Genomic DNA, 27,080 nt, shown 5'->3' with positions numbered 1-27,080 from the left:
ATTCTTATTTTTTCTTATCATTGTTTGAGAGGTTCTAATGTGAAAGTCTCAAGTGCAAGAGTCCAGACACACACGTGCTGTGTAATCTTTAGGATAAAAAATTAGATATCAAATTCAACCAAAGGTCCATCATAATTTACTACTTTCAAAGTTGTAACTTTTACATCGATAAAAACATTTTTCTTCTTCTATTGTTTGACTATCTGAAAGCAAAATATTTTAAAATGGTTAGTGGTTATTATTGTCATAAAAGATAATTTAGTGAGTAAAATAATTTATTTTAATTTAGTAGTTATTTGGAACATAACCAATTGAGTTTTTTTTTAAATAAAAATTTGTTTAACATAAATACCAATTTTTATTATAAATTCATGAGGGATTCTCGGTGACAGTGACTTGATTGTCTTTAGTAATTTTTTATCTTTTAAAAAAGTGTTTAATTTGTGTTTTATGTAAATATATTCTCTATTATATGTTCTTAGACCGTTTTGAAAAATATATAATTGTGAACAATTTGTATAAATTTTAATGCTTGTATATTTATTGGATGAATTAACGCATGTGTTGGAAGAACGTCTGATGACTATGTCTAGTACAAACCACGTCAAATATAGTAAAACGACGTAGAAGATAAAGCAATATGCATGCAGGAAACGTGAATTCATAGGATGTGATGACAAAACAAACATGCCCTTAATTTTCATAGTTGAAACTCATGGTAAGCATCACTTTATCTCAAAATGAGTCTAAAAGGCTGGAGGAAGATTAGTTAGGTTGTATAGAAATGTGATGGAGTTAAAAAAAGATTAAAAATTTGAACTAAAGTAAGTTGATAGGCAAGAAAATAAAAACAAGAATTAATTATTTATATAATTCTCTTATTTCATGTACATGCATTTTATTTTGTACTATAACTTTTTTTTAGCTATAGGATAATTGCTTTGTGCACTCAGTATTTTTTTTATACACCTAACAAAATTTTATAAATTTCAAAAATATTTCTTCTAATAAATATATGGATTTACAAATCGTATGAATCATATATATTCATACGGATTTTTTTAAAAAACACAGTTAAAATCTGTATAAATCATACCGATTTAATCTATATGAATTATACAAATTAATTTATACGGATTAATTTATACAAATTACAAATTCATATATTTATTAATAAAAGTACTTTTGGAATTTACAAAAATATGGTAAATGCACAAGAAAAATGCTGGATACACCAATGAATTTCCGAGCTGCAGTTTCGGAAGCATAAAAGGTCATCAAATTAATGTGCACTTTCATTCCTCTTACACTTTATTTTTGAGTTGAAACTCAAATGTGTGGAATCCCAACATTTTTGGATAACTTTCACTAATGCTTTCAGTCCATCTAAACAGAACAGTAGACACTTTCATTTTCCGCTCACAACTTCAAAAAAAAAAAAAGAGGATTTTTTTATACTGAATTAAAAACTAAGAAAAAGAAAATATTAAATTATCGTACGTAAAACTTAACTTTTATTTATTTATTTTCTCTAATAAAATAAAATAAAAATTTCCCTCTCCCTCAATTTTTTCCTCTAATCCAAACATGGATGAGCAAGTGGAACCATTATCCAAATGTTAAATTTTATAAAAGCATGAAAATCTTTCACCAATTTGCCATGCGTTAAAAGGACCGGCTTTGGTAGATTTCTCACGTTTAATATTTCTGTCGGATTTCGCGATGCTTCCTTTCATTGGAGAATAATTATAATTTTTCTTACCATGTTTTTTTTATTAATTACTACTATTTATTCACTAATTTAGAATTTAATTAAAATATATTAATAGCGTAAATTTTTAGCACCGTTATTTAATTATATATTTTAAAAGTCATATATCTAGAGTAATTACAAATGTATTGATAGTATACTAATTTATAATAACAATGTATAAACTATTTTTTTTATATATTTTGACCATTAGTATTAAAATAATTATAAAAACATATTTTTTTAATTTTAGTAAATATATGATTAACTTATTTTCATATTTTTTTGCTTTCCGTACTAAAATATGTTTAAACTTATGTTGTAAAAGTACATAAATTTGTTCTTTCTTCTCTGTATAGTATAAAACAAATTACTGCCTTTTAAGCTTTAATAATATATGTTATATTAATTCCATCCAGCGTTTTTTCATGCGTTTCCTATGGATTTTTTCATCGACATTGCCGATCTTTTTAGCGAAATTAATTAAAACACTAGTTGAAAACTCATAATTTAGTTGATAGCTAAAAAATGAAATTATTAAATTAAAAATATTCGATAAAACTTAATGTTAAAGTAACTAAAAAATATAAAATAAAAAAATAGTAATACATGATTTTTTTATAAAAAATAATAAAGAAAATAAATAAATATGTAAGGATAAAAGTGAAAAAAATATCAAAAACTAAAAGTATGCATTTTAAAAAATATTAAACAAGAAATGTTAGAAACTATTAAAAAAAAGTTTACTTATCAAATAATCACTAAAATTTTCAGTTATTAAAAAAAATTAAAAACTTACTAAAATAACTTATAGTCATTATATTGAATGGTTCTTTATTTGTTTCGAATTAGTGAATTACCCTAGTTTGCAATAGTCACTAATCGAAAATATTAACATATCAGGTAAATGTACAACTGTGACCGTATGAATTTTTTATTTTCCAAAAAGATAGAGTATGCATTTTTAAAATTATAGAAAAGATCAAAGTAGAACGGAACACCAGAGATTGCGTAAGAGTTAAGACTAATGAATTTCCTTTTCACTTTTTCGGTTCTGTAGTTAAAGTATTTGAACCAATAAAGATAAAGATGATAATCTTCATAAGGAATCAAATGAAATTTTAAAAAAATGTAAGTTTGATTCTTATGATTGATGTAAATATTTGATTGATAGATAATCTATAAATACTCGTGGTTAAAGTCTTTGAGATATTTTTCATTTTTCTCTTGGAATGTCAACATCACATAATAAGGGTCGTTGGTTTTGTTCACCAAAGCTAGACCCCTTCCCTGATTCTGCCACGTAATGATAAAGTGTGAGGCACACAATCCTCTCCATGAGGCTTCCCACACTGAAGCCTTTCTCAAGTTCCAAGAAACTCACTTTGCAATAAAAGTACCAACCAATGCAAGTGACGATAGCAAACCAACCATATTTCAGTTTTTCACCAACTAACACGACACTATAAGTTCCTACGAGGATTCACTTCACTACCACCTTGTTTCCATTATCTTCAATTCTTCTTCTCATCACTTCTTTTTCCACAAAAAAGGTATTCTATCTTCTCTTCATTCCTTGCTTGCTTTGCTTCCAAGGAAAACCACTCAGAAAAGTAGTGTTCTTTTTTCTCTTTGCTTGCCACCTATCAATCCTCAAAATTTATCATTTCCAACAACTTTTTTTTTCATCTGATCATGTGATCTATTCAACTATTGTTTGTTGTTAACTTGTTATGTTAATTGGTCTTGCTAATTTCTATTATCCGTGTTGGATGACATCATGGTTCAGCCAGATTCTGTTTTTTCTGGTTCTTTTTCAGTTTTGATCGTTGGTTATTGCTGACAAAGTTATTCTCAACTGGGATTTTCTTTTCTGGGGGAGCATGAACTGAATTACATGTTTTTTTTTTGCTTGATTATATCAAATCAATTAAAGTTCTGTGTTGGATGACATCATGGTTCAGCCAGATTTTTTTTTTCTGGTTCTTTTTTAGTTTGCATCGTTGGTTTATGATTATCATTGCTGACAAAATCATTCTCAACTGGGATTTTCATTTCTGGGGGAAGCATAAACTGAATTGCATGTTTTTTTGGCTTTGATCATATCAACTCGGTCGCGCCATGTTACTTTTGAAGTACATAAGGTGATCTAAGAGTTTGAGATCATAAAAATAAATGGTCTTAACTCTTAACTCTTAATATGCCTTTTTTTGTCTTGTGTCCAACTTTGTGCTAAAAACCAATATGGTATATATTTTTACAAGTGTGATAAGAGAGTGTCTGAGTAAATTATATTTAATTGATGATGTTGTTCTATCAAAATGGCATCATATTTTGATATGCCCTTCAATCAATTCTTATTTCATTTAGCAAATGTTTGGAATGTCAGATCTTTATCTTTGAGGTTTCTAATAGCCCTGAAATTTTGATTAATTTCTCTTTTTTTCGTGATGGAAGTTGTCATTAAAAATAATTATTTTGGTATAGAAACCATGGAAGGGAGAACGGGACTCTTGTTTCTTGTTGTATTAGGTGCTGCTTGGGCATGTGATTCAAGGGAACTGACTAACTCTGGTACTTCCGGTAACATTGCTCACTAATTTCATTCTTGCCTTTCTTTGCTTTTTATTATCCTGCTTAGGAAGACAGTAGAGTAGAGGCATGTATTGTACTTGATATTTTAAAATTTCAGACCCCCATTTATTAATATGTTTTGGTGAATGTGAAAAATTTAAGGAGTAGCAGGTTATTTATGCATAGATTTTACCTATGAACAATTAAAAAAAATGAAGGTATTGACAACTAGTCAATTGTCAAAAGATCAGACTAAAATAAAGGGTGGTTTGAAAAGTTTATAGTTTGGATTTTGGAATTATTGAGGTTTACAAATTTTGTGTAATCTCAAATCAGACACTGTTGATTGAATTGCTCTGACCATTTTCCAGAGGCTCTTCCCTTGATGGGATTGAAGCACCTGGTCTAACATTAATATGTCATTTCTTCTTCTAAGCATGACTAATAATTTTCAATTTTATCAAAAGCTTTTTTTTTTTTATCAAAGATGACATTTTGTTCAAATCTTTGGAACTTTGCTTTGAATGATTTTCTGTTAAATATAGTTTAAAATACAAATGTGACATAAGTAATTTTGTTGACCTATCTTCAAATTGTAGAACTAAGCATAAAGCCGGATGTGTGTGCACTTTGTGAGGAATATATTACCAAGGCACTTGATTATCTACATGAAAACAAGACCGAGACAGAGATCATTAATATCCTGCACAACACTTGCCACCAGCTTCCCTCTTTCAAGCAGAAGGTTGGTCATCCTTTTGGATCTCTTGTGTTGTGGTTTAGATACTCTAGTTGTTATAAGTTGTTGTGAAAATAAAGTTTTAATTTCCCACTATGGTCTCTAATGTTTAAACAACATACAGAATTCTCTTCATTCTCAATCATCTGTTTCTTCTGTATTAAACAGTGCGTTGCTTTGGTGGACTTTTATGCTCCTCTTTTCTTCTCTGAAGTAGCTACAATTCAGCCTGGAGAATTCTGCCACAAGGTCAATCTCTGTCAGAAAATTGCATATATTGCCTTGAAAGTTCAAGATGATAGCTGTGAGTTTTGCCAAGATACTGTTTCAACTCTATTGGAAAAGTTGAAGGAGAGTGATACTAAGGTAAATGTTGTAACAATAATCATCTCATGTTTCTGCTACTCCAATGAAGTGTTGCACTGTGAGGTGAAATTTTACTTCATCTGTCCGGATGTGAGGAAACTTTTTCTTTAGTTTTTACTTTTATACGGCTTTCATCTACCACAAAACTTTGATGGTTGTTGCATACTTGAATTACTTCCACAGTTTTAAAATGATTGTATGGATATTTTGATTGCAAATTAGACTTTCTTTTATGGTTTCAATCAAATAAAAAAGGAATCTTGTTATAATGTTCAGGGGTAGGAGCATATGGATGTATATACACAATATTTCATTATAATGTTCAGGGGTAGGAGCATATGGATGTATATTATAATATGAGTGGAAAAAAAGGGAAAATATATGTAATATGTAGATTTCTACCATCTTTGTTCTCTTAAAACACAATCTTTACTTTGACCACTCCAATGTCGTAATCCTAGTACTACCCCTGCTTGGTTTAGATTATCTTTTGTTGAATAAAATGCTAACCATTTATTTTAAAATGTCAGCTAGAGATAATTGAGACGTTACTAAAGGTGTGCAATTCAGTGGAGAAGTATGCAAATAAGGTAAGAAAAATCTAATAAATTCCTCCATTTTCCTCAATTCGTACTCAATCATATGAAGTTTCATTTTTTTAACTTTTATCCTATCGACCAAATTATAAATTATCATGCTTGGAACCCCAGAAATTTCCTTGCAATGATAATTTCATGGACTTGGCCGGCTACTTACCATCAATAATATACTGTAGTGGATTTTTTTTTTTTTCTGTATGCTCATACCTCCTTGAGAAACAAACAAACTCCAACAATTATTTTCAGATACTCCGAGGAAAGATTTTCTGAATCAAGGATGGTCATTATAGAATCTGGATAGCCTATTTTGTTGTACAAGGTGAACTGGCCAATAAATATATATATTTATTGTGATGATTGGAATCCCAATATATATATATATATATATATATATATATATATATATATATATATATATCTACCGATTTGGAGGACCTGACTAATCACTTTTAGTGGGATTCTTTCCTCCCAATAATCACAATTTTTTTCCATCAATAGCTCAAATTTGCTTGAGGGTATCAAATCCAATACCATTCAGATGATTCTATTTTGTTCCTATTTTTTAGGCCTGATCTGTTAATGGTTTATTTATCTGTTAACAGTTCTGTTTTGCATATGAATAAGATAAGCCTTCTGTATTTACAATTTCCTCTTTGTTTTTCTTTACCCACTACACTTTATATTTGCTGTTATACATAAAAACAACACAGTATTGTGTAGAAAGTTCGAACATAATTTTGACTTTGATTTTCCATTTATGTTCCAAATTGTTTGTTGCAGTGCAAGAGAATGGTTTTCGAGTATGGACACTTGATTTTTGACCATGCAGAGAAAATCCTAGAGACGACAGATATATGCACTATAATACATGCCTGCAGATCTTCAGATGTAGCTGGACAGCAAGCATTTCTTTCAGTCTCTTAATTATAGAAACAAAGCTCTACCAGATTTATGCTTCACTTGTTGGCTGAAAAAGATTGCCATATATTCAATGTAATAAGGGGGAGGGAGAGTACAAATTCAATATATTATCAGTGTAAAATTCTTAATACTATCTAAGTTTCTAATTATGTGTCAGCACACCATTAAAAAGGTTGAAACTTTCTACGTAGTGGCTGTGATACTCATGCTTGTTTAATTATTTGACAATACATAATTGGATGTTAACATTCTGAATACTTTTATCATGGGGCTGCCAAATATAAATTGTGAAGATCTGTAAAGTGAGAAAATAAGGACATGATCACCTTTGATTTAATTTTTTTATCTGATGGTCAGGGAATCAAAACTATAATAATTTTTTTCTTTCTTTCTCTTTTTACGATCAAGTTAATCTTATAACTTCTTCTTCAATTTAAAGTACACCATAAGTTTAATTCATTTTAAATAAAAGATAAATGTATATCTTTACTTTTTTTAATTCACGCACTTTATCATTTTAGAGAAACTAAATTCCTTTGATAGTTGTGAAATTGAACAAGAAAAGAAAACAATTTTTTTACTTTGGCAAAATCGACGAAGGATAAACTACTGTATTCTCATTGATAACATTACACGCCTGTTCAAACTAAGCAAATAATTGTAAATCCTAATGACCACCCACTAAAATCTTGACCTAAAAAATAATCCACAATCATAAACTGAAGAGCAAATGAAAAATAACCTATCACCAAACAACAGTAGATATTTAGAACATTTGACTTAGCAACAGTTTGACTTCACATCAAATGTCCTAAACACACCAAGTTTTGATCTCAGAAATTCGAACATTTTGATTGACAGTGGGTCAGTGAAGACATCAACAACCTGATCATGATCTTATGTTAAGAAGTAGACAAGAGAAATTACTCCATCTTTCTTAAAATCATGTATTTCACGGGAAAATTAAACTAAGCATTTCAACATTAAGTTATTATTAATTTGTCTGATTTCAATTTTTTGTTTTCTTTTTGTATGTTCATTGCACCTTTTCCAGAGAAACAAACTCTACAACAGTTATCTTCAGATACTCGGGAGGATTTTCTGCATCAAGGATAGTCATTATAGTATTCATTTTATTGTACATCATGAACTAGGCAATAGCAAATATGCATGAACAACAAAGAAATTTTGCATTGTATAGAAAGTGCACAACAACATATAACTTTCCTAATCCAGTATTTTTTTCCCATCAATTCACTTGGAATTTTCATTAATCTTCCAAATTTTCTGCAGTGCAAGAGGATGGTTTTCGAGTATGGACCCTTGGTTGTTGACCATGCAGAGAGATTCCTGGAGAATACAGATATATGAACTGAAATACATGCATGCAAAGCTCTACCAGATTTATGGTTCACATGTTGCTAAAAGATTGTAATATATACAATATAACAAGGGAAATGGGAGCACCAATTCGATATTTTTAATTAACACTATCTATGTGCATGTCGGCACATCATTAAAAAAGTTGAAACTTCCTATGTACTGGTTGTGATAGTCTAGCTTGTTTATTTGACAATACATATTTGGATGTTTACATGCAGTTCTTCAAAAGAAAATTCGTATATATTTTTATGGTTTCTATGCCGAAATTCTGAATGCTTTTGTTTGGGCTTGTCAAATTTAAAGTGTGAAAATGTATTTAGTGAGAAAATAAGGATCTACCACCTTTGATTTGAATTAAAGTAAATCATAAATTTAACTATTTTTAAATTAAGAATAAACATATGTCTTCAATTTTTAATTTACACACTTTATCATTTTAGAGGAATTAAATTCCTTTGATTGTTGTTAATCGAACAAGAAAAGAAAACAATTTCTTTTTACTTTCTCTCAAAAGCAAAGAAAAAACAAAAGAACTGCTGCACTCTCATTGCTAAAAAAAAAACTATTATACATTGTTAATAAATTTAAAAATATTTTTAATAAATGATTTTTAGAATAATTTTCATGAAAAGTAAAGTAAATGATTAAATCAATATCGAGGCATATATTGTTTATTCAAATTGAAATAGAAAGTGGGAAAAAATGTTCTTTTATTGCTTAAGGGTTAAGACCAATATTGATGGTGTTTCTTTTCACTTTTTCGGTTATCTCGGTAAAGTCTTTATCAGATTTTACTTTTGGGAGAGACAACCTCACAGATTAAGCATCTTGATTTGTTCATCAAACAAAGCTAGACCCACCCTCCTTGATTCTGAACCATTCATTGCACCAAACAACACGACACTCCCAAGTTCCAGCAAGGAATCACTGCCACCTCGTTTCCATTCTTCTCATCATTTCTTTTCAAGAAAAATAAAATAAAGTAATAGTCTTTCTTCTCTTCATTCCTTGTTTATGTTGCTTCCAATTAAAACCACTCAGAAAAATAGTATTTTTTTTTCTCTTTACTTGCCACCCACTAATCCTCAAAATTAAATTTTATCCCACTGGTCTTTTTTATTCCCATATCATGTGATGCATTCAACTATTGCATGTTGTTATCTTAATTGGCCTTGCTAGTTGCTACTACTTCACTTTCTATAATCTGTGTTGGAAGACATCATGGTTCAGCACTTCAGTCAGATTCTGTTTTTTCTGGTTCTTTTTCACTTTTGATCATTGGTTTAATGGTTTATCATCGCTGACATAATTTTCTCAACCAGATTTTCTTTTCTAGGGGGAGCATGAACTGAGTTGCAAGCTTTTTGGTTTGATTATATCAACTCAATTAAGAATTGTGCCATGTAACTTTTGAAGTCCATTAGGTGATTTAAGAGTTTGACATCATAAAAATATACGGTGTCTGAGTATATATCTCTGCTTCTGTGTGTTCATCTTTGTGTCTGAGTGAATCATATTTCATTAATGCCCTTCTGTCAATTCTTATTTCCTTTAATAAATGTTTGGAAATTGGAATATCATAGCCCTGAAATTTTAATTAAATTCTATCTTTTCCCTGATGGAAGTTGTCATGCTAAAAAAAAATGTTTTGTTATAGGAACCATGGAGGGGAGAATGGGACTCTTGTTTCTTGTTGTATTGGGTGCTGCATGGGCTTGTGATGCTAGAGAACTGGCTAAACCTGATCTATTAAGCAGTAATACAGCAAACTCTGACACTTCTCATAACATCATTCCCTAATTTCATTTTTGTCTTTCTTTGATTTTTACTATCCTGCTTAGGAAGTCAATAGAGTGGAAGAAGCATGTATTGTACATGACATTTTCAGTCCCCCATTTTTAGTCTGTTTGGTGAACGTGAAAAATTTGAGGAGTGGCAGGTTGGTTATGCATACATTATACCCACCAACTCTTAGAAAAATGTTGGCATTGGCAACTAGTCAATTGTCAAAAGTAAGATCAGATTAAAATTAAGGGTGGTTCGAAAAGTTTATAGTTAGAAATTATTGAGGTGAGATAAGTGACGCGAGAATGGGAAGGAGTATTGAAGTAATGGTATTATAGTTCAACCATGTAAACTTAATGAGTTTCAATTTTATCAGAAACCTTTTTTCTTTAGATGACATGCTATAGTGTAGGTGAAGAATGAAGTGAAGAATTTTAACTTAAACACTCTTAAGTTTAATACTAATGGTGCCAATTTTGTCAAAACTACTAGTCAATTTGATAGGCTTTCTACTTTTCATTAGTCCACTGATGCAAATGTGGGTTGATTGAACATCATGTGCATATCTTTGAAACTTTGAATAATTTTCTGTTAAATATAGTTTGAAATGCAAATGCGGTGTAAATATCTTGTTGACCTATCTTCAAATTTCAGAACTAAGCAGAAAACCAGATGCGTGTGCACTTTGTGAAGAATATTCTACTAAGGTACTTGATTATCTGAATGAAAACAAGACCCAGCAAGAGATCATTGACATCCTGCACAACATTTGCCACCAAACTTCCTCTTTTAAGCAGAAGGTTGGTCATTTTCTGGATCTCTTATTGTTCTGGTTTAGATGCTGCAATTGTTCTCAGATGTTGTAAAAATCAACTTTAATTTCCTACTATGCTCTCTAATGTTTAAACAGCATTCTTGGCACCCTCTTCAATCTCAATGCATGATGGTCTATATGAAACTTATAATAACTTGTCGTATAAAGATTAACCGAGCAAAGTTTTGATGTCCAATGAACTAACTTGGTGAAACTTGTGAAAGTTCACCTGGTCAAACAACCATCAACACATTTTAGACTTCTAAGGAAGCATAACTGAATGAATCACAATTTATGAGATCCTGTATGAATTCATCTGTTTCTTCTGTATTGCACAGTGCATTACTTTGGTGGACTATTATGCTCCTCTTTTCTTCTTAGAAATAGTTACAATCCAGCCTGGAGAATTCTGCCACAAGGTCAATCTCTGTCAGCTCATTACATATATTTCCTTGCTAGTTCAAGAAGATACCAGTGGGTTTTGCAAAGATACTGTTTCAACTCTATCGGCTAAGTTGAAAGACAGTGACACTAAGGTAAGTAATTTCATCTTTCTGTTACTCCAATGAAGTGTGGCACTGTGGCGTGATATTGTACTGCATCTTTCCTGATATGGGCAAACTTTCTCTATAGTTTCTGGTTCTACACTGTTACTACAAAACTTTGAAATTAAAAGTCCTCTACTATTTTTTCTTTGACCCCTCCAATATTTTAAACCTACTACTGCCCCTGCTTGGTTTAGATTATCTTTTGTTGAATATATCTTTAACCATTTATTTTGAAATGTCAGCTAGAGATAATTGAGACATCACTGAAGGTGTGCAATTCAGTGGAGAAGTATGCAAATAAGGTGAGAAAAATCTGGCAAATTCGTCCATTCTCCTCAGTTCATATTCAGTCATATGAAGCTTCAATTTTCAAATTCTATCCTAGTGACCAAATTGGAAACTATCATGCTTGGAACCACGGTAATTTCCTTGCAATGATAATTTCATGGACTTGGGTCACTTGGCAGCCTCCTTAACATCAATAACTGACTCTAGTGTGAAATTTTTTTGGATGGTCGTTGCACCTCCTACAGAAACAAACTCACAACAATTATCTTCTGATACTTGGAGGAAGGATTTTCTGAATCAAGGATAGTTATTACAGGATCTGGATTGCCTATATGTTATTGTACATTATGAAGGGCAATATGTAGTGTTGTGTAGAAACTGCACAATAGCATAATCTTCCTAATCCCATTTTGATTTTGATTATTTTATTTATCTTCCAAATTGTTTGCAGTGCAAGAGAATGGTTTTGGAGTATGGACCCTTGGTTTTTGACAATGCAGAGAAATTCCTGGAGAGCACAGATATTTGCACTGCCATATATGCCATGCAAATCTTCAACAGTGGCTGGCCAGCAAACCTTTCTTTCAGATTCTTATGGAAACAACGTTCTAACAGATTTGTGATGTACTTGCTGCAGAAGATTGCCATATATATAACAACACAATGAGGGAGAGGGAGAGCACAAATTCTATACATTATCAGTGTCAAGTTTTTAATACTATCTAATTATGTGTCTATAGGTCATTAGAAAAGTCAAGTCTTCCTATGTAGTGATTGTGATACTCAAGTTTGTTTAATAATTTGTCAATACATATTTGAATGTTTACATGCAGATCCTTAAAAAGAAAATCTGGATTTTATGGTATCTATGTTAAAATTCTGAATGCTTTTATTTGGGGTTGGTAAATTAAGAGTAAGATGTGTAAAGTTAGAGATTAACAATGCGTCTACCTTTTTGGATTTGAATTAAAGTGCTGCATAAATTTAATTCACTTTAAATTAAGGGTAACTAAATATATCTCTACTTTCTTAATTTGCACACTTTCTCTAAGAGGAACTAAATTCCTTTTATCCATGTGCGCTTTTGCTTTGAAATATCTACTCATGAATTGTAAAATTCCTAAATGATAAATTGTTGTGTTATTTGTATTTCTTCATTCTGTAAGCAAGTTGTTCTACCTGTTTCAGTATGAATTTCCCATTACTGCAGTAAAAGCTCAACTCTTTTTTCCCTTCATTTCGCACTGTATTGCAATTCCAACACCTTTACCCTTTCTATGTCCATCATAGCTAGTTTCTTAATTCATTCGTTTGTTTGTTTCCAATTTATTTGCTCGATCGTCACTGCCATTAAAAAAAATTGATATTGTAACAAAAAGAAGTATTAACAACACTCTTTGTAACATGAAATTATTAGATGGCCTGATACCATCATAGTCTTGATTAATTTCTGCATGACACATAATTATGTTTTTAAAATTTTTTTTGGTAAATTATAAAACTTGAATATGTTTTCATATAAAGATTAGTCAAGATCATGGATACTGATAATCTTACTATCAAATAATTTTGTTTATAACACACTCTTTATTATTGATTGAAATTTATTGTAAATAACCAAATTTTGTGAGTCTTGCTTCTTACTTAATAAATTATATTCATAATTTTAAAGTTTTCAATAAATTTTAGTCATGAATATATATTGTTAAAAAGAACGTAGCACTCCTCTTGTAACAAATCTTTTTGATAGCTACATGGTGTGCCTTTAGTGCTAGAATCATTCTGGCCACTGAAAATCGATGGTTCATGTATAAGTTATAACACAACAATCAAGTTAAAAAACTGTTTGTGGTGACAACTTCAAACAGAATGGACAGAGATGACATTTAAGTAGCATTGCTATATTTCCAAGCCGTTGGATAATATACAGGAAACCGGATAGATCTTGAGGGTGATATGATATAATTTTCCTTTCCTGTATACAGGACCACTAGTTTTTCTTAACCTGTTTGGATTGGACACAACACTGTGTATTCTGGTCCCTGCTTATAGTCATAGAGGGTCCACCCAGGTGTGATTTTCACATGCTATAGAGAAAGATGATAACAATATGGTATGGTTCATGATGTGTTGATACTTGATGTATACGTATATAGTGTTTGTGTGGATTTGAATTCTCTCTTGTTAACAAATAATATGACAATGACATGTCACAGAAAAGAAAGATAAAAAAATAAAAGAAAAAATAGTATATATATGCATTGAATCACAAACTGTTATGTATAATAAGTTTACTTACATTGTAAAAATTATTTTAAAACTTACATCAAAGCTGATTTTTAATTGATTTAACAGTATAAGAATTTAGTAGGAACCTTAGTACCCAATGCCTATTAAACCCGAAGTAAAATTTATTGTAATTGTTTTGTCTCGATCTGTCTCTCCTAACATAATCCAAACCAAATGAGAAAATCTTAATCTGTCCTTTGCCAGCATTGTTGAGTTGAGGAAAATATCCCTCCATAATTTATGTTTGAATTTGGGTTTTGTGGAGTGAAGTCATCCACTTCATCAATGGAAAGCTTCATGTGGGGCTATGCGTAATAACATGAGGCTGTGGCATTATTTCAGTTGTTTGGTCTAAACTCATCAATTAATTATTATATGGCCTTTTGGCTTGTGAATGAAAAACTTCAGCTCCTTCGAGGTACTTCTTTTGAACCATACGTTATTGTCATTTGTCAATAACTCATCAAAGTATGCATTGAAGTCATAAAATGTTTCGTATATAGCATATAATATATGCCAGACATTTGAAGTCTCGTTTTAAATTTTGTTGTCATTATTTGTGCGAGTTCATTGCATGCGTGCGTGTATGATTTTCATTAATTGTCACTGTGTGTCTGTGGGTATATATGATTCTCTATTATTATTATTATTATTATTATTATTATTATTGGAATAGTTGGCTCAGAAATGATAGCATTAAGCATTTGTCACCATATAATTTTATAATTAAAGTTTAAATTTTCAGTGTTTTAGACTTTTAAAGTTTATTTTGTCAACAAACTTTTAGTTTATTTGTCAAGTTAATCCACACATAACTCGCATTTATTATAGGAAATACCAAACTGGGTTGAACAATCCAACCAACTTGATTTTGAAACAAACGCTTAGTCATTTTGGTTTACTATTAAAATCAAATTCATGTTAGACTACAGTGCAAATCAATCAAAATTGATGTAAAACATTTGAATAGACCAGTTGAACTTTCAACTATCCAATTACAAAATTTGAAGTAATGATATATGTGCACCTGAATAAAATATACCAGTTGAACTTTCAACTATCCAATTACAAAATTTGAAGTAATGATATATGTGCACCTGAATAAAATATACACTTAATGCATGGCAACATACTTATGGTATTTTTTCCACATCTAGATATTAAATCTATTTTTTTGTTTTTTTAGAGATTAAATCATCATCGTTTTTATATTTTTAAGAATAAAAGTAACCATTCATCCTTTAGATTATACTTTTATTAGATTTGGATCTTCTTAGTATCAGCAAGTAACATATGACAATGTTACATTAAAAGAAATAAAAAAACATAAAAATAAAATTAATGAAATCAACATTAGTATTATTGTGACTTATTATAATTATTTTATGTTTTTTCATGGTCAGGAATGGTTTAGAGAGTAAGGATAATAAGTCTCAGCTCTTTCCAAAAGAATCCTTTGAAAAAATTATAAATATATAATTTTACGGCTAAGTTGTTCAACCCTATTGTTTTTTTTTGGGCAAGTTGTTCAATCATACTAGTACTTTTTATGGCTGATAATTTATAACGCCCACCGAAATGCTTCTGGCCTATAGTATTAGTACTGATTGGCCACAACAAATTAAAATAAAGTCTATTGAAGGAAAAACTGAATGTCCAATAAAAAAAAATGGAAAAGTTATGGTCACTTGAGACCAAGGCTTACTAATTTTAAAAAATGGCTTAGCCAAAGGTAGTTATAGTATTTTTTTTAATCATATTAATATGAAGTTGTTTCAACTACAAATAAATTATAAATTTTCATTAAAAACCTTGAGTCAACATAAGAAAAATACTTTTTTTTTAATATGATTTTTTTTTCATATTTAAGAGTCAAATATGATTCGAATTATGAACCACTTAATTAAGATAATTATAATATATTAGTGTAGTATTTATTTTCTAAGGACACCATACACAAAGTAATACTGAAATTCATGCCTATTTATTTATTTTGAGAAGAAAAAAATATTTATACAATTAAAAGAGAATAATAAAATATAACAAATAATATAATATTTTTTTAAGAAATAAATAATATAATAGTTAGTAGAGAGAGATTGACACAAATTAGAGGTCTCTTATCCAACCAAAATAATGTAGTGCGGGCCAATGCCATTACAAGAACTATATATGTACATTATTTTAAAAAAATGACAAATATGTCGTGTTTTTTTTAGTGCAACTTTACTAAGCCTCCTTATAACTATTTTTTTTTGGGTCTAATTTTTGGCATTATGAGAAATCCAAAGAAGGATTTGGTAGAAAATTATTACATGATAAATTTTTTAAGATTTTTCTTTTCTTCTTTTTAAAGATAAAAATGAGTCAATGAATTTAGATGGAATTGTGAAATTATAGCAAGTAATTTACTTTCTATAAAGAGCTCATATCAAATGGCAAATGAATCGTTCATTTGCTATTTAAAATAGTCAGAACTCAATCAACACGTATTGCCAAAAAAAATTTCAAAGTCATAAATTTGTAAAGCGATAAACCCAACGGTACGATCGCAATATTTATAATTCATATTGTTTTTTTTAAAACCAAAAAAATAGAGTAAGCGCAGAGGCCTTCATTTTATTTTATTTTTAAGAAAAAAGGTAACCCATCAATCTTATGAAGGGTCACAATAAAATAATGAATATTTTACTAACAAAAATCTTGGATTTAATCCACTCCTAATAATTATAAGCAGGAAAAAAGCCGACGAGATTAATTACCTACCAACAGTCTTTGGGGTGAAATTGAATAAATAATTAAACTAAATATTTATTTAATAAAATTTATTGAATAATATAAATCTGTCAAAAAAATTATCAAACAATAATATTCATAAGTTAAATTATAAGTTTTTTTTTAGAAAATTTTATCAAAATAAATTCAAAACAAGACATATATAAATATCATAAATCACTTTCATAAGTTTAAACCAATTCTTCTAAACACATCATTACCTCGTTTCAAGTTTGACACTTATTTGTCCCATTTTACGGATAAAGATCACTACGGAGCCTTTTGTTGCCGTCACCAAAGAGATATTTTCGGAAATTAACCATTTTCTTATTCATTCGTTTATACAACATGTGATTAAATTTCACTTAAATAATTTATCAAAGAATAAATATATTTCCTAATGATTAATGATGGTGAAGTCAACGAGTGTTTCTTTACAGAACATGCCAATATTTGGTGTTCATTATGTAATAGTCTCAAACTCAGCTCAAGAGGACGATAAGATTGAATGCTATATATATCGTCTTTAATTAATTATTATTATTTTGAGAGGATAATCGTCTTTAATTTATTAAGATAACAAATATTCTTCAATTCTTGGTGTAAAGGGATAAGCACTGCATTGTCGTTCTTGTTAAGGAAAATATACTTTCCATCTTTTGATCATGGCCAATGAAGTGTTAGTGGGGTATTCTACAGAATAGAGATAACCACAATATATAAAACCAATTTACAATATATCTTATATATTCGTGACACAACAACATTCAAAATTTGATCCTAGCTAGTGACCGATCATCCATTATCCACACCTTGTCTGATTTGTTTCCTAGCATTAATATCTATTCATCGTTTACCATTTATACTAACACAATAATATATTTGAAATGTCTATATATAGTTATATAAAGTTCAATTCGTATTAAATAAATATTATAGCAATGGTGATTAATCTAGCACCGAACCATTAATATATATATATATATATATATATATATATATATATATATATATATATATATATATATATATATATATATATATATATATATAACTTTCTTTTCATGAACACCTTCATACCTTAAAACATCAATCATTTCACTTTATCAATTTAATATCCAATTCAATTTTAAAATTATCATGTAATCTTGGTTTACCAAATAAAATATATATTCTGTCCTTTTATGCTAGTAGAACTATTTTCATTTTATTTAAAAAAATGAGAGATTTTTTTTAAAAATAAATTTAAATGTTACTTTTGAAAATAAGATAAATAACTTTCTTTCTAATAGTAAGAAAAAAGATATCTTTCTCATATAACCTGTATCTTTCTCATATATAGCTTGTGTCTTACTCATTTTGCGATACGTGATTTTTTAGTTTTTTATATCAACTTAGATAAATATTTTTTCTTGAACTATTATTCTTTTAAAAGAAATATTTACTTTTCTTAATTTATTTAATTAATGTAAAAAAAATTCAATCAATAGGGAAAAATAAGATATTTGCAAATTACTAGTGTAAAATTATTTTGTCAATTAAATCAAATTTTGACATTTTACAAAACTTAAAGTTACTTTTTAAGACGACTATTATAATTTACCTCTCATTTATTGATAGAATAATCTTCTATAAAAAATCTCTTATATATATTGCCTCCAAAATTGACTATTAAATATTATTAAACAAAATTAATTCAATAATATTAATTGAAGTAATTAAGACAAACTCCTTAGAGCAGTCCCACTACTTGTGCTTACATGAGTTGCAAAAACAGTATAAAAAAGAAAAACACTTGGAAGCTCTTTTTGTTTTTTTTTTCAATTGTTTTAGAAACAATTTTTAAAACTTAATAAATTTTTTATGAGAAATTAGCCTTTTAATAGTATGGAATTATTCTAGAAAACAATTTTTAAAACTAAAAATGGAGAATATAATCAAATATGCCCTTAGTCTCTTTTCCTTCCTTCCACAATCTTTACTTCTATTTTTCACAAACCCCAATAAAACATTAGTGTTGGGGTGATGAGATGAATTTGGTACAAAAATGATGATGAGAAAAAAATAAATAAACATATTTTTTAAATCTTGAAAATTTTAAAATAAATATTTTTAATTAATGAAAATATGAAATAAGAAAATCATTTTGTCAAACTAAATAGACTCTAATTTATTAAGGAAGTTTAGCTTAATTGGTTGAGTAGGTTGTGTGAGTGTTATAAATTATTTAATAGTGTATTCAATTATCACAGATAAAAAAAATAGACTCTATTTTTGTATTACTTATTTAGCAAGAGGGAAAATGAAAAGAAAAATTCATTATATATAATGTCCCATATGTATACTTTGTATAACCTATATACATTGTTTTTCATTTTTCTAAGCAAAATATGTTAGGCGAATTTCACTTGTTTGGGAAATATAAATCATTATATTTGTGTCACTCTTCTATTTTCTTAACTCGTGAGACCAAAAAAAATAAATTGTGCACGAAATTCAATGCATTTTTGTTATCAACTATTGTTCATATTAAATAAATAAGATTAAAAAACTCATTTTTTTTTTGTATTTTTCTATTCTATTTTGTTCTTGCTAATTAACTTCTTGAGTTTCACACAAAACTTTGTATTCTATATTTCTATTCTCTGAGAAGCTTCCGGGTACCACTTTTGTTGCTTTGTGCGACATCGAATTTGAATGGATTGTTGATCGGGACACTATAAACGTAATCAGGCAAATACTCCACTAAGCAAGCATCATAGGTACATAGAAATATGCTGTTTTGCAGAATTCTATTTAGCTTCAACACCTTTGTGTTCTTAATTTGCATAAATAAATAAATTTATATGCTATTTTATTAATTAATCAAATAACATCATTTTATAATTTTAAGTATGTTTGTCTTTTGAATACTTGAGACAAAAAGTTGTAAAAATTGTTCCATGATTTTCTGAATAACAAGAAATTGAGGAGTTTGTTTTTGTCATGTTCTCGTCTCATTAATTTTGTATTATCCCATGATTTTTTTTTAAAATTAACGTAGAATAAAAATATTTATCATGTTAAATATGATAAAGTTTAGCAAATCAAACGAACCCACATTATCACAAATTCATCAAATATTGGCCCATAAGGCTACCAATGTTGCCCTTGCATCTTATTCACTTCAACCTGACTGATGTGTTATTGTTATTTCCAAATATAGGAGTGTCAAAGACATACATAAACTCCAATCAATTATAATAACATGAGTCTTATTACTATTTCTTAATACTTTTCTAACATTTTTTTATTGATTAATTTATACGAGTACACTCATGTTTGTTACATTGCTAAGCTCCCCCTTGAAAGAAAGAATTCTCCCTCTTCGTAACCCCGTAACTAGAGCCACGTGGAGCTTATTGAAAGTATTTTGTTTAAAATAGAACTTGGAGACAGAAATAGGATAAAGCTTCAATGGTATATGATGATAACATATTGTTAGAACTTTTCCTCATTATGAAGGATTGACGGAAAGCAATTCAGACACCATTGAGAGCCATTGATGTGGTTGATATGGGGAATAATTTTTATGTGGGTCAAATTTGATTTAGCCAAAAGATAAAAATAAGGTCATCAATGGGGGAATTTTTTTTTATTATTGTTATCTTGTAGTTTATCCATGGATTTTTTATTTTGTTCCATTAAATGTCTAAATTGATAGAACCTTAGTCTAAATACAATTAATTTCCTAGCCTTGGTTTGGAATATTATGACAAAAGTGTTGTCTTGACCCTCTAGCATCAGTAGTGGGAAATTCAATATTTAGAGATTATGTTAGAACAATTGATGTATCAAGAGACAAGTTTGTTGGAATTTTTGTGGATATTGACCTAAAACATCTTGTAGTGTGGACGATTTGGTTTAATTATTATTTTTGTTTAATGTATACCTTGAAAACTTGTATATGGCTATTATGGTCACACAACAAATTGTTTGAAAGTTGGAGTTACTCCACCATCGGTTTGTTGACCCTCTCCACCCAAGAGGGTGATGGGTAAATGTATGTACAAGATAACAATCACATGCAAACCCTAATTCACAATATGCTACAAATGTTAATTATGATAATCAAGATCTTTACTATGATTGGCTTGTTGTTATGTGGGGAAAATGCCAAGTAGGCAATGTGATAATGGCAAAAATAAAGTTCATAATGATAGTTGTGTCAATCATGGAAGACAAAAATGGAAAATAATCTATTTAATTTATTAAATTTCAATGATGAGCTCATTAATGATGGAGGGACAATTACTATCTTAAAACAAATGATAGTGGGTTTATTGATCCCCACGAGATCATGGGAAGGTCTCAAAGAAAAAGAAAAAATCACATAAAGGGCCTAAAACAAGAAAGAATATGGACATGAATATTCAACATGTGAAAAAGGTTAATATTATAGGTTAAGTTCCTACAGTTTCTAGTAATATCCCACAACCTTTGCATGATGAAATTATCGATGCAACCCCCTATAAGCACCATTGTAGCACCAAAGAACTCCATGCCCTCTAATCTTATTCAAGCTCCACCTTTTACTTTCCATACCCATGACATCTTGTTGGATATGCATGTCCAAGTTATGACTATACATAAACTAATTAAACTTGCTAGATGATCCAAAACCTCATAATATTTCTCAAGGGATGAATGATGCACTCAAACCTGGTGCAATAATTAATTATATAGATGATTTAGAGAGCGAAGAGATGGTTGACACGTTGGCATTGTAACTTCTACTCATGTTTTGTTCTTTCACCAACATGGTTTATCATGATTGACATGCAAGATTTTGTTATGATTTCTTAAAAGGTTCATGGCTTTGCCAATAGGCGAGGCCATAGATACATGTATAAGTTACATCAAATGTACAAGCTAGATTTGTTATTCTTGTACAAAAGTAACATGTAGCTTTTTACAATTAAAAAGTCTCAAGTAGGAAAGAAGATAAAGTTATCGTTTTAAAGGAGACAATTGATTAGGGTTTGCATTAATTTAGTTAGCAACTTCTTCTTTAAGTAAGTTAAATTTATGTAGTAGGTCACGACTATTTCAATTTTTAAGGAGATCAGACCTGATTGCATTGGGACATATGCTAACCCAATATATTCCCTTCATTGTAGGTTATGGGACTATCTACACAATTTAAAATAACATACTCTAAGGTTTTTTTGTCACCTCCTCAATCATTGTTTCCCTCATCATGCATAGTATTTCTTCTTAATTTTATACCACTAAGAGGTCTCATGCACGGAGTTCCTCTTTCTTCCTAACTCTTTTGTTGTGTATAGAATGTTTAGGTGGAAGGATAACACAAGAAGTTAAACAAAGATAATGGTGAGTCATTTTCCATTTTTTTCAAAAAATTTCCCACCCATTTAGCATCTCATGTTTAGGATTTTCCCATTCGTCAAGGCAAAGCTTTCTAAGGCCATCTTACTAATATGCCAAAACGAATATTAAAAGATAAATATAAAGTCTAAAATATTTTTCTTCTTCTTAAAACACAAGTATAAAAAATAAGTACTATAGTACTTTAGTTAAATCTTACTGTATGCTATTTTTAATAAAAATGTTATAGCAACATTTAACATGTAAATTTCACTATAATAATTAGTTTAAAATAAATTTAACAATTGATAAGTTAGATGGGCTTACATAATTTAGCTTATTTTATGATTTTATTCGACCTGCACACCTTGCTCTCGTGTACTTAAACTCTAATTTGAATCGAATTGTACTTGAATTTAAAAATTTACTTGATGAAAAAAAAAAAATCAAGCTGAGTGAAGGATAAGTACTGCTCGTTCAAATGCGTTCCCTCAGATGCTCCAATAATACTAGTTTGGAGCTGCGAATCCACTTTCAATTAGAAGTAGTCCATTCTAATGATATATACTTTTAAATTATAAAAATTTTAAATATATTTTATAAAAGTAATATCATATTTATATGATATGATATGATGAGTGCTATGTCACACTATTTTATTATACTTTTAATTTAAAAATAAATAAATTTGTTACTTATTAACGTATTGATTAGCATATTAAAATAAAAATATAATAATAAAATAAAATAAAATGAACAAGTAACGTAGCAATCAGGTCAAGGGGGGAGGGGCCAGTGGGAAGAGACAAGAATTCAAGTTTATAAGAATCTGCTAAGAAGGAATTCGAGTCTCCCCAAATTTTCTCATCTAACGTTAAAGCGACAACACATGTTTCTCTCATTCGGTGCTCAATTCTCCTTCGTCTTCTGCACTGCAATTTGCAGCCACTAACAGTTTAACAATCATTCTCAAACCCCCTCACAGGTAAACACCCTTCTGCATTTTTTTTTTATGAGTTTAAACAATCATTTTTTTCTGCATCATTCTCAACATCCTCACTCTTTTTTCTGCATGAAAGTTTGAAGCTTTACTTTGTTGGCTTCAGGTCTGAGATCATTGTTTAACATCATTTTGATGATTATTTCTCTCTATTTTGTTCAACATCTCGCAAAGTCACAAGCTTTTCCACTCTCTTTCCATACCCCTTTATGTTCTTATTTGTGTGGTGGTGTTGAAGGTGTGCTATTTTCCTTCTTTTTTTATTGTGGGGGTGATGTGTGTGTGGATCGTTTATTTGTTATTACTGGTTTTGTTCTTAGTATATCTCTTGTGTTGAGGATGTGCTATTTTTATTTTTTTTGGTGTTGATTGTTTACTTGTTATTACTGATTGACAATTTCTTAGTTTCTTAATCCTTTCTTGTAAAAGTTTTTTCTTTTTGTTTTTACTTCTACTTTGCCTCTTTTCTTCGATTGAATTGTTGTATGTGGTGACAGTTTTGCCAATCTTAAAGCGTGGATACAATTTTTCTCTACTTGATTGCTACCCTTCAAAACAGGACCATTGACATGTGAAACAAACATGAAATTAGGTAGACAGAAAGGAATATTATTAAAGTTGGGCCATGATATGATGGAAGGTGGAAACACATGCTTGTAGTGTTTATTTTCAACCTAGTGGAATTTCCTTTCTCTCTGAGGTTCCACCAAATTCTCCTAATTTAAGAAAATCCACATGGATATGTGAGCACTGTTTTATTTGTTTGTCTAGCTTGTTTTGGTATGAAATCACTGGTGATCTCATCAAAACCGTGTGATGGTATCACAGGTTACATGTGCCTTTTTTAAGTCTCAAGCCCATCATCAGTGTGTGTTGTATTGAAAAATGTCAGTGTGCTTATCTAACCAGTTGAATGATTTTTTTTATTAAACTTGATTGCTTTGGTGAAGCATACTGTCACTGCTTGGGTGGATCTATTAAATTTTGACACCATATAGGCATGTACTTCTGTAGTTGTTCAAACCTGTTTTCTTCTTGCCTGTCTTGAACTACTTATTCCTAATAATTATGGAGGAATCTGTAATTAATCAATTGGCCAATTTGTTGTCGAGTTAAATCCTGTAAATTTATGATTAAAAGTCACCTGTTGCTGTTTTGTTTTGAGATTTGATTTCCTTGTTCCTTTTCTTAGTTTGTTTTGCATGAATCCAGATTGTTAAACGCTGAAATCTGAAAGAAGCTATAAATGTTGATAGAAAAAGATTAATTTTTTCCTCGCATTTTATAATTTTTTTAGTTGGATTGGATTGTTTAATGTTGCCTACTCAATTTCCTGCCTTTTTTTTTTCAGGTATGCCTTCATTGAATGTTTTGCTTTTGGGTAGTTGAAAGGTAACCAGGTGCTGCTTTATTCTTGACTGCTCGAGAAGGTTTCTCAGGAGTTCATCTTCAATATTCTCCAGTTTACTTTACCAAATCCAGGGAATGCTGAAAGATGTGGTTGAAAGTAAAGAGTTCCCTCTCTCAGGTTAATGAGGTTGTAGCTCCATCTGAGGTAGCCTTATTAATCCTTGATGAGATTGGATGTTTAGATCACTGCCAACATCAATTATATGCTCATTTGCCTGAGGTGGCTGGAAATCTTAGCAATTGTTTGATTTCAAAACGGGATGTTTGTGAAGATGGATGAGCTTTGAGCATCTTTGGAATAGTTTACTGCTTTCTGGTCACATAAGCACCTGTATTTAGTGTATACTTAGTATATTATCCTATTGGTAGTAGCATTGGTTGTATGCTAAAGGAGTAGTTACAGTAAATGGAGCAGAAGGGAAGTGTGCTTATGCAAAGATATGAACTTGGGAGATTATTAGGCCAAGGAACCTTTGCTAAGGTCTACCATGCTAGGAACCTTATAACTGGCATGAGTGTGGCCATTAAGGTAGTTGATAAAGAAAAGATTTTGAAGGTTGGAATGATTGATCAGATTAAGCGTGAAATTTCGGTGATGAGATTAATCAGACATCCACATGTGGTTGAGCTTTATGAGGTAATGGCCAGTAAAACCAAAATTTACTTTGTCATGGAACATGCAAAAGGTGGTGAGCTCTTCAACAAGGTAGTCAAAGGAAGGCTCAAGGTGGATGTTGCTCGGAAATATTTTCAGCAACTGATTAGTGCAGTTGACTACTGCCATAGCAGGGGTGTGTGTCATCGAGATTTAAAACCCGAAAATCTACTATTGGATGAAAATGAGAATTTGAAGGTTTCTGACTTTGGGTTGAGTGCACTTGCTGAATCTAAGTGCCAAGATGGATTGCTCCATACTACATGTGGTACCCCTGCCTATGTTGCTCCGGAAGTGATAAACAGAAAGGGCTATGATGGGATTAAAGCTGATATATGGTCATGTGGGGTAATCTTGTATGTTCTATTGGCTGGTCATCTTCCATTCCAGGATACAAATCTGATGGAGATGTACAGGAAGATTGGTAGAGGGGAATTCAAATTTCCTAAATGGTTTGCACCGGATGTTCGCCGGTTTTTGTCCAGAATATTGGATCCAAACCCAAAGGCCAGGATATCAATGGCCAAGATTATGGAAAGTTCTTGGTTTAAAAAGGGGTTGGAGAAGCCTGCTATTACTGTGACCGAAAACGAAGAGCTAGCTCCCCTTGATGCTGATGGAATATTTGAAGCATGCGAAAATGATGGTCCTATTGCCGAGCCTAAGCAAGAACAGGCCAAGCCTTGTAACTTAAATGCTTTTGATATTATCTCCTTCTCAACTGGTTTTGATTTATCTGGTTTGTTCGAGGACACTTTTCTCAAGAAAGAGACACGGTTTATGTCAAAAAAGCCTGCCTCAATCATAGTCTTGAAGTTGGAAGAAATTTGTAAGCGGCTTTGCTTGAAAGTAAAGAAGAAAGATGGAGGCTTGCTCAAATTGGAAGGTTCCAAGGAAGGCAGGAAAGGAACTTTGGGTGTTGATGCTGAGATTTTTGAGATTACCCCACACTTCCATATGGTGGAACTTAGAAAGTCCAATGGTGACACCATGGAGTACCAGAAGCTTTTTAAACAGGATATAAGACCAGCGCTTAAGGACATTGTTTGGACCTGGCAAGGAGAAAAACCACAGCAAGAGCAAGAGCAACATGAAGTAGTCCAGGAAGAGCACCAACCTTCTCATACTGCTTAGTTTCATGATCAATATTTCACCCCTTGGTTTTTGTATGCACTGTGCTTCTTTTGTCATTATCTTAGTCAAGTGCTTAATTTTAATAGGACTCATAGAATAATGTGGCTGGTTCAGCCTCCTCTTGTCTGATGGATACTTGAACAATTGTGTACCTAAATTGCAAATTTCACCAATTTGGGTGTTTTATTCCATCCTTCATGGTCATTCTTTATACTTAGTTGCTTTATATTGCTTCACATGTTTTGAACTGGCAATTTGCATTTTGAAGCTTGAGTTAGTAACTGTGTGATATGATATTGATATCATAGGTTACTAAGTACCCCACCACAATTTCCCTGTGTTCGGGTCTAATGAAACTGCTTGGTTTGTGTCATTTTCTTAATTTTTTTTTTCCCAATACCAATTTTCCTATGAATTGATTTGGACCTGCTCTGCTTTTTATTTTGCATTTTATTTTATTTAAAAGTGGATTCTGAAATGCAATTGGGCGAAAGTTTAAAAATGGCATCATATATTGCCTTTTGACTTTTATTCGCCAATGAGTTCACGAATGTTTTGTGTCCGGGTTTGATTAATAGACGTGGAAGCTAAAACTTGTAGTAGTAGATAACCCATATATAGTGATCATATCTAACACGCTACATTAACTGCTTTATCGGGGTTATGCTGAATAACCAGTAATT

At 30.4% G+C, this 27,080-nt stretch overlaps 2 protein-coding genes and 1 pseudogene across 8 annotated transcripts; all 3 read left to right on the top strand.

Annotated features, from left to right (window-relative positions):
- Positions 1-3,246: 3,246 nt before the first annotated feature.
- LOC100812470 (uncharacterized) lies at positions 3,247-7,128 on the top strand. Of its 6 annotated transcripts, none has more exon segments than NM_001255692.2 (6): positions 3,247-3,303; positions 4,238-4,324; positions 4,924-5,069; positions 5,232-5,429; positions 5,960-6,019; positions 6,809-7,128. In NM_001255692.2, coding segments are annotated over 5 exon segments (630 nt in total). In that variant the 5' UTR covers positions 3,247-3,303; positions 4,238-4,242; the 3' UTR covers positions 6,953-7,128.
- Positions 7,129-9,323: 2,195 nt separating this feature from the next.
- Positions 9,324-12,593, top strand: LOC100811390 (prosaposin-like; annotated as a pseudogene).
- Positions 12,594-22,988: 10,395 nt separating this feature from the next.
- LOC100811923 (CBL-interacting protein kinase 2) lies at positions 22,989-26,588 on the top strand. 2 transcript variants are annotated; one of them, XM_014762463.3, is made up of 3 exons: positions 22,989-23,183; positions 23,305-23,436; positions 24,550-26,588. In XM_014762463.3, the coding sequence occupies exon 3, from the start codon at positions 25,015-25,017 to the stop codon at positions 26,395-26,397; it is 1,383 nt and encodes a 460-aa protein (XP_014617949.1). In that variant the 5' UTR covers positions 22,989-23,183; positions 23,305-23,436; positions 24,550-25,014; the 3' UTR covers positions 26,398-26,588. The 2 variants fall into 2 exon arrangements, with proteins under 2 accessions (XP_014617949.1, XP_003534649.1); XM_003534601.5 differs by lacking the exon at positions 23,305-23,436.
- Positions 26,589-27,080: the final 492 nt, after the last annotated feature.

The sequence above is a fragment of the Glycine max genome, chromosome 9, assembly GCF_000004515.6.
Source record: "Glycine max cultivar Williams 82 chromosome 9, Glycine_max_v4.0, whole genome shotgun sequence".
Lineage (NCBI taxonomy): Eukaryota > Viridiplantae > Streptophyta > Magnoliopsida > Fabales > Fabaceae > Glycine > Glycine max.
This window is presented reverse-complemented; position numbering and strand designations above follow the sequence as displayed.

Bases quoted from the DNA above. Each gene is read 5' to 3' on its own strand.
- LOC100811923 (XM_003534601.5), top strand. From the start codon at position 25,015: ATGGAGCAGAAGGGAAGTGTGCTTATGCAAAGATATGAACTTGGGAGA.
- LOC100812470 (XM_041004823.1), top strand. From the start codon at position 4,243: ATGGAAGGGAGAACGGGACTCTTGTTTCTTGTTGTATTAGGTGCTGCT. The intron at 5,070-5,231 runs GTTGGTCATCCT...TGTATTAAACAG, and splicing joins TTCCCTCTTTCAAGCAGAAG to TGCGTTGCTTTGGTGGACTT. The intron at 5,430-5,959 runs GTAAATGTTGTA...TTAAAATGTCAG, and splicing joins TGAAGGAGAGTGATACTAAG to CTAGAGATAATTGAGACGTT.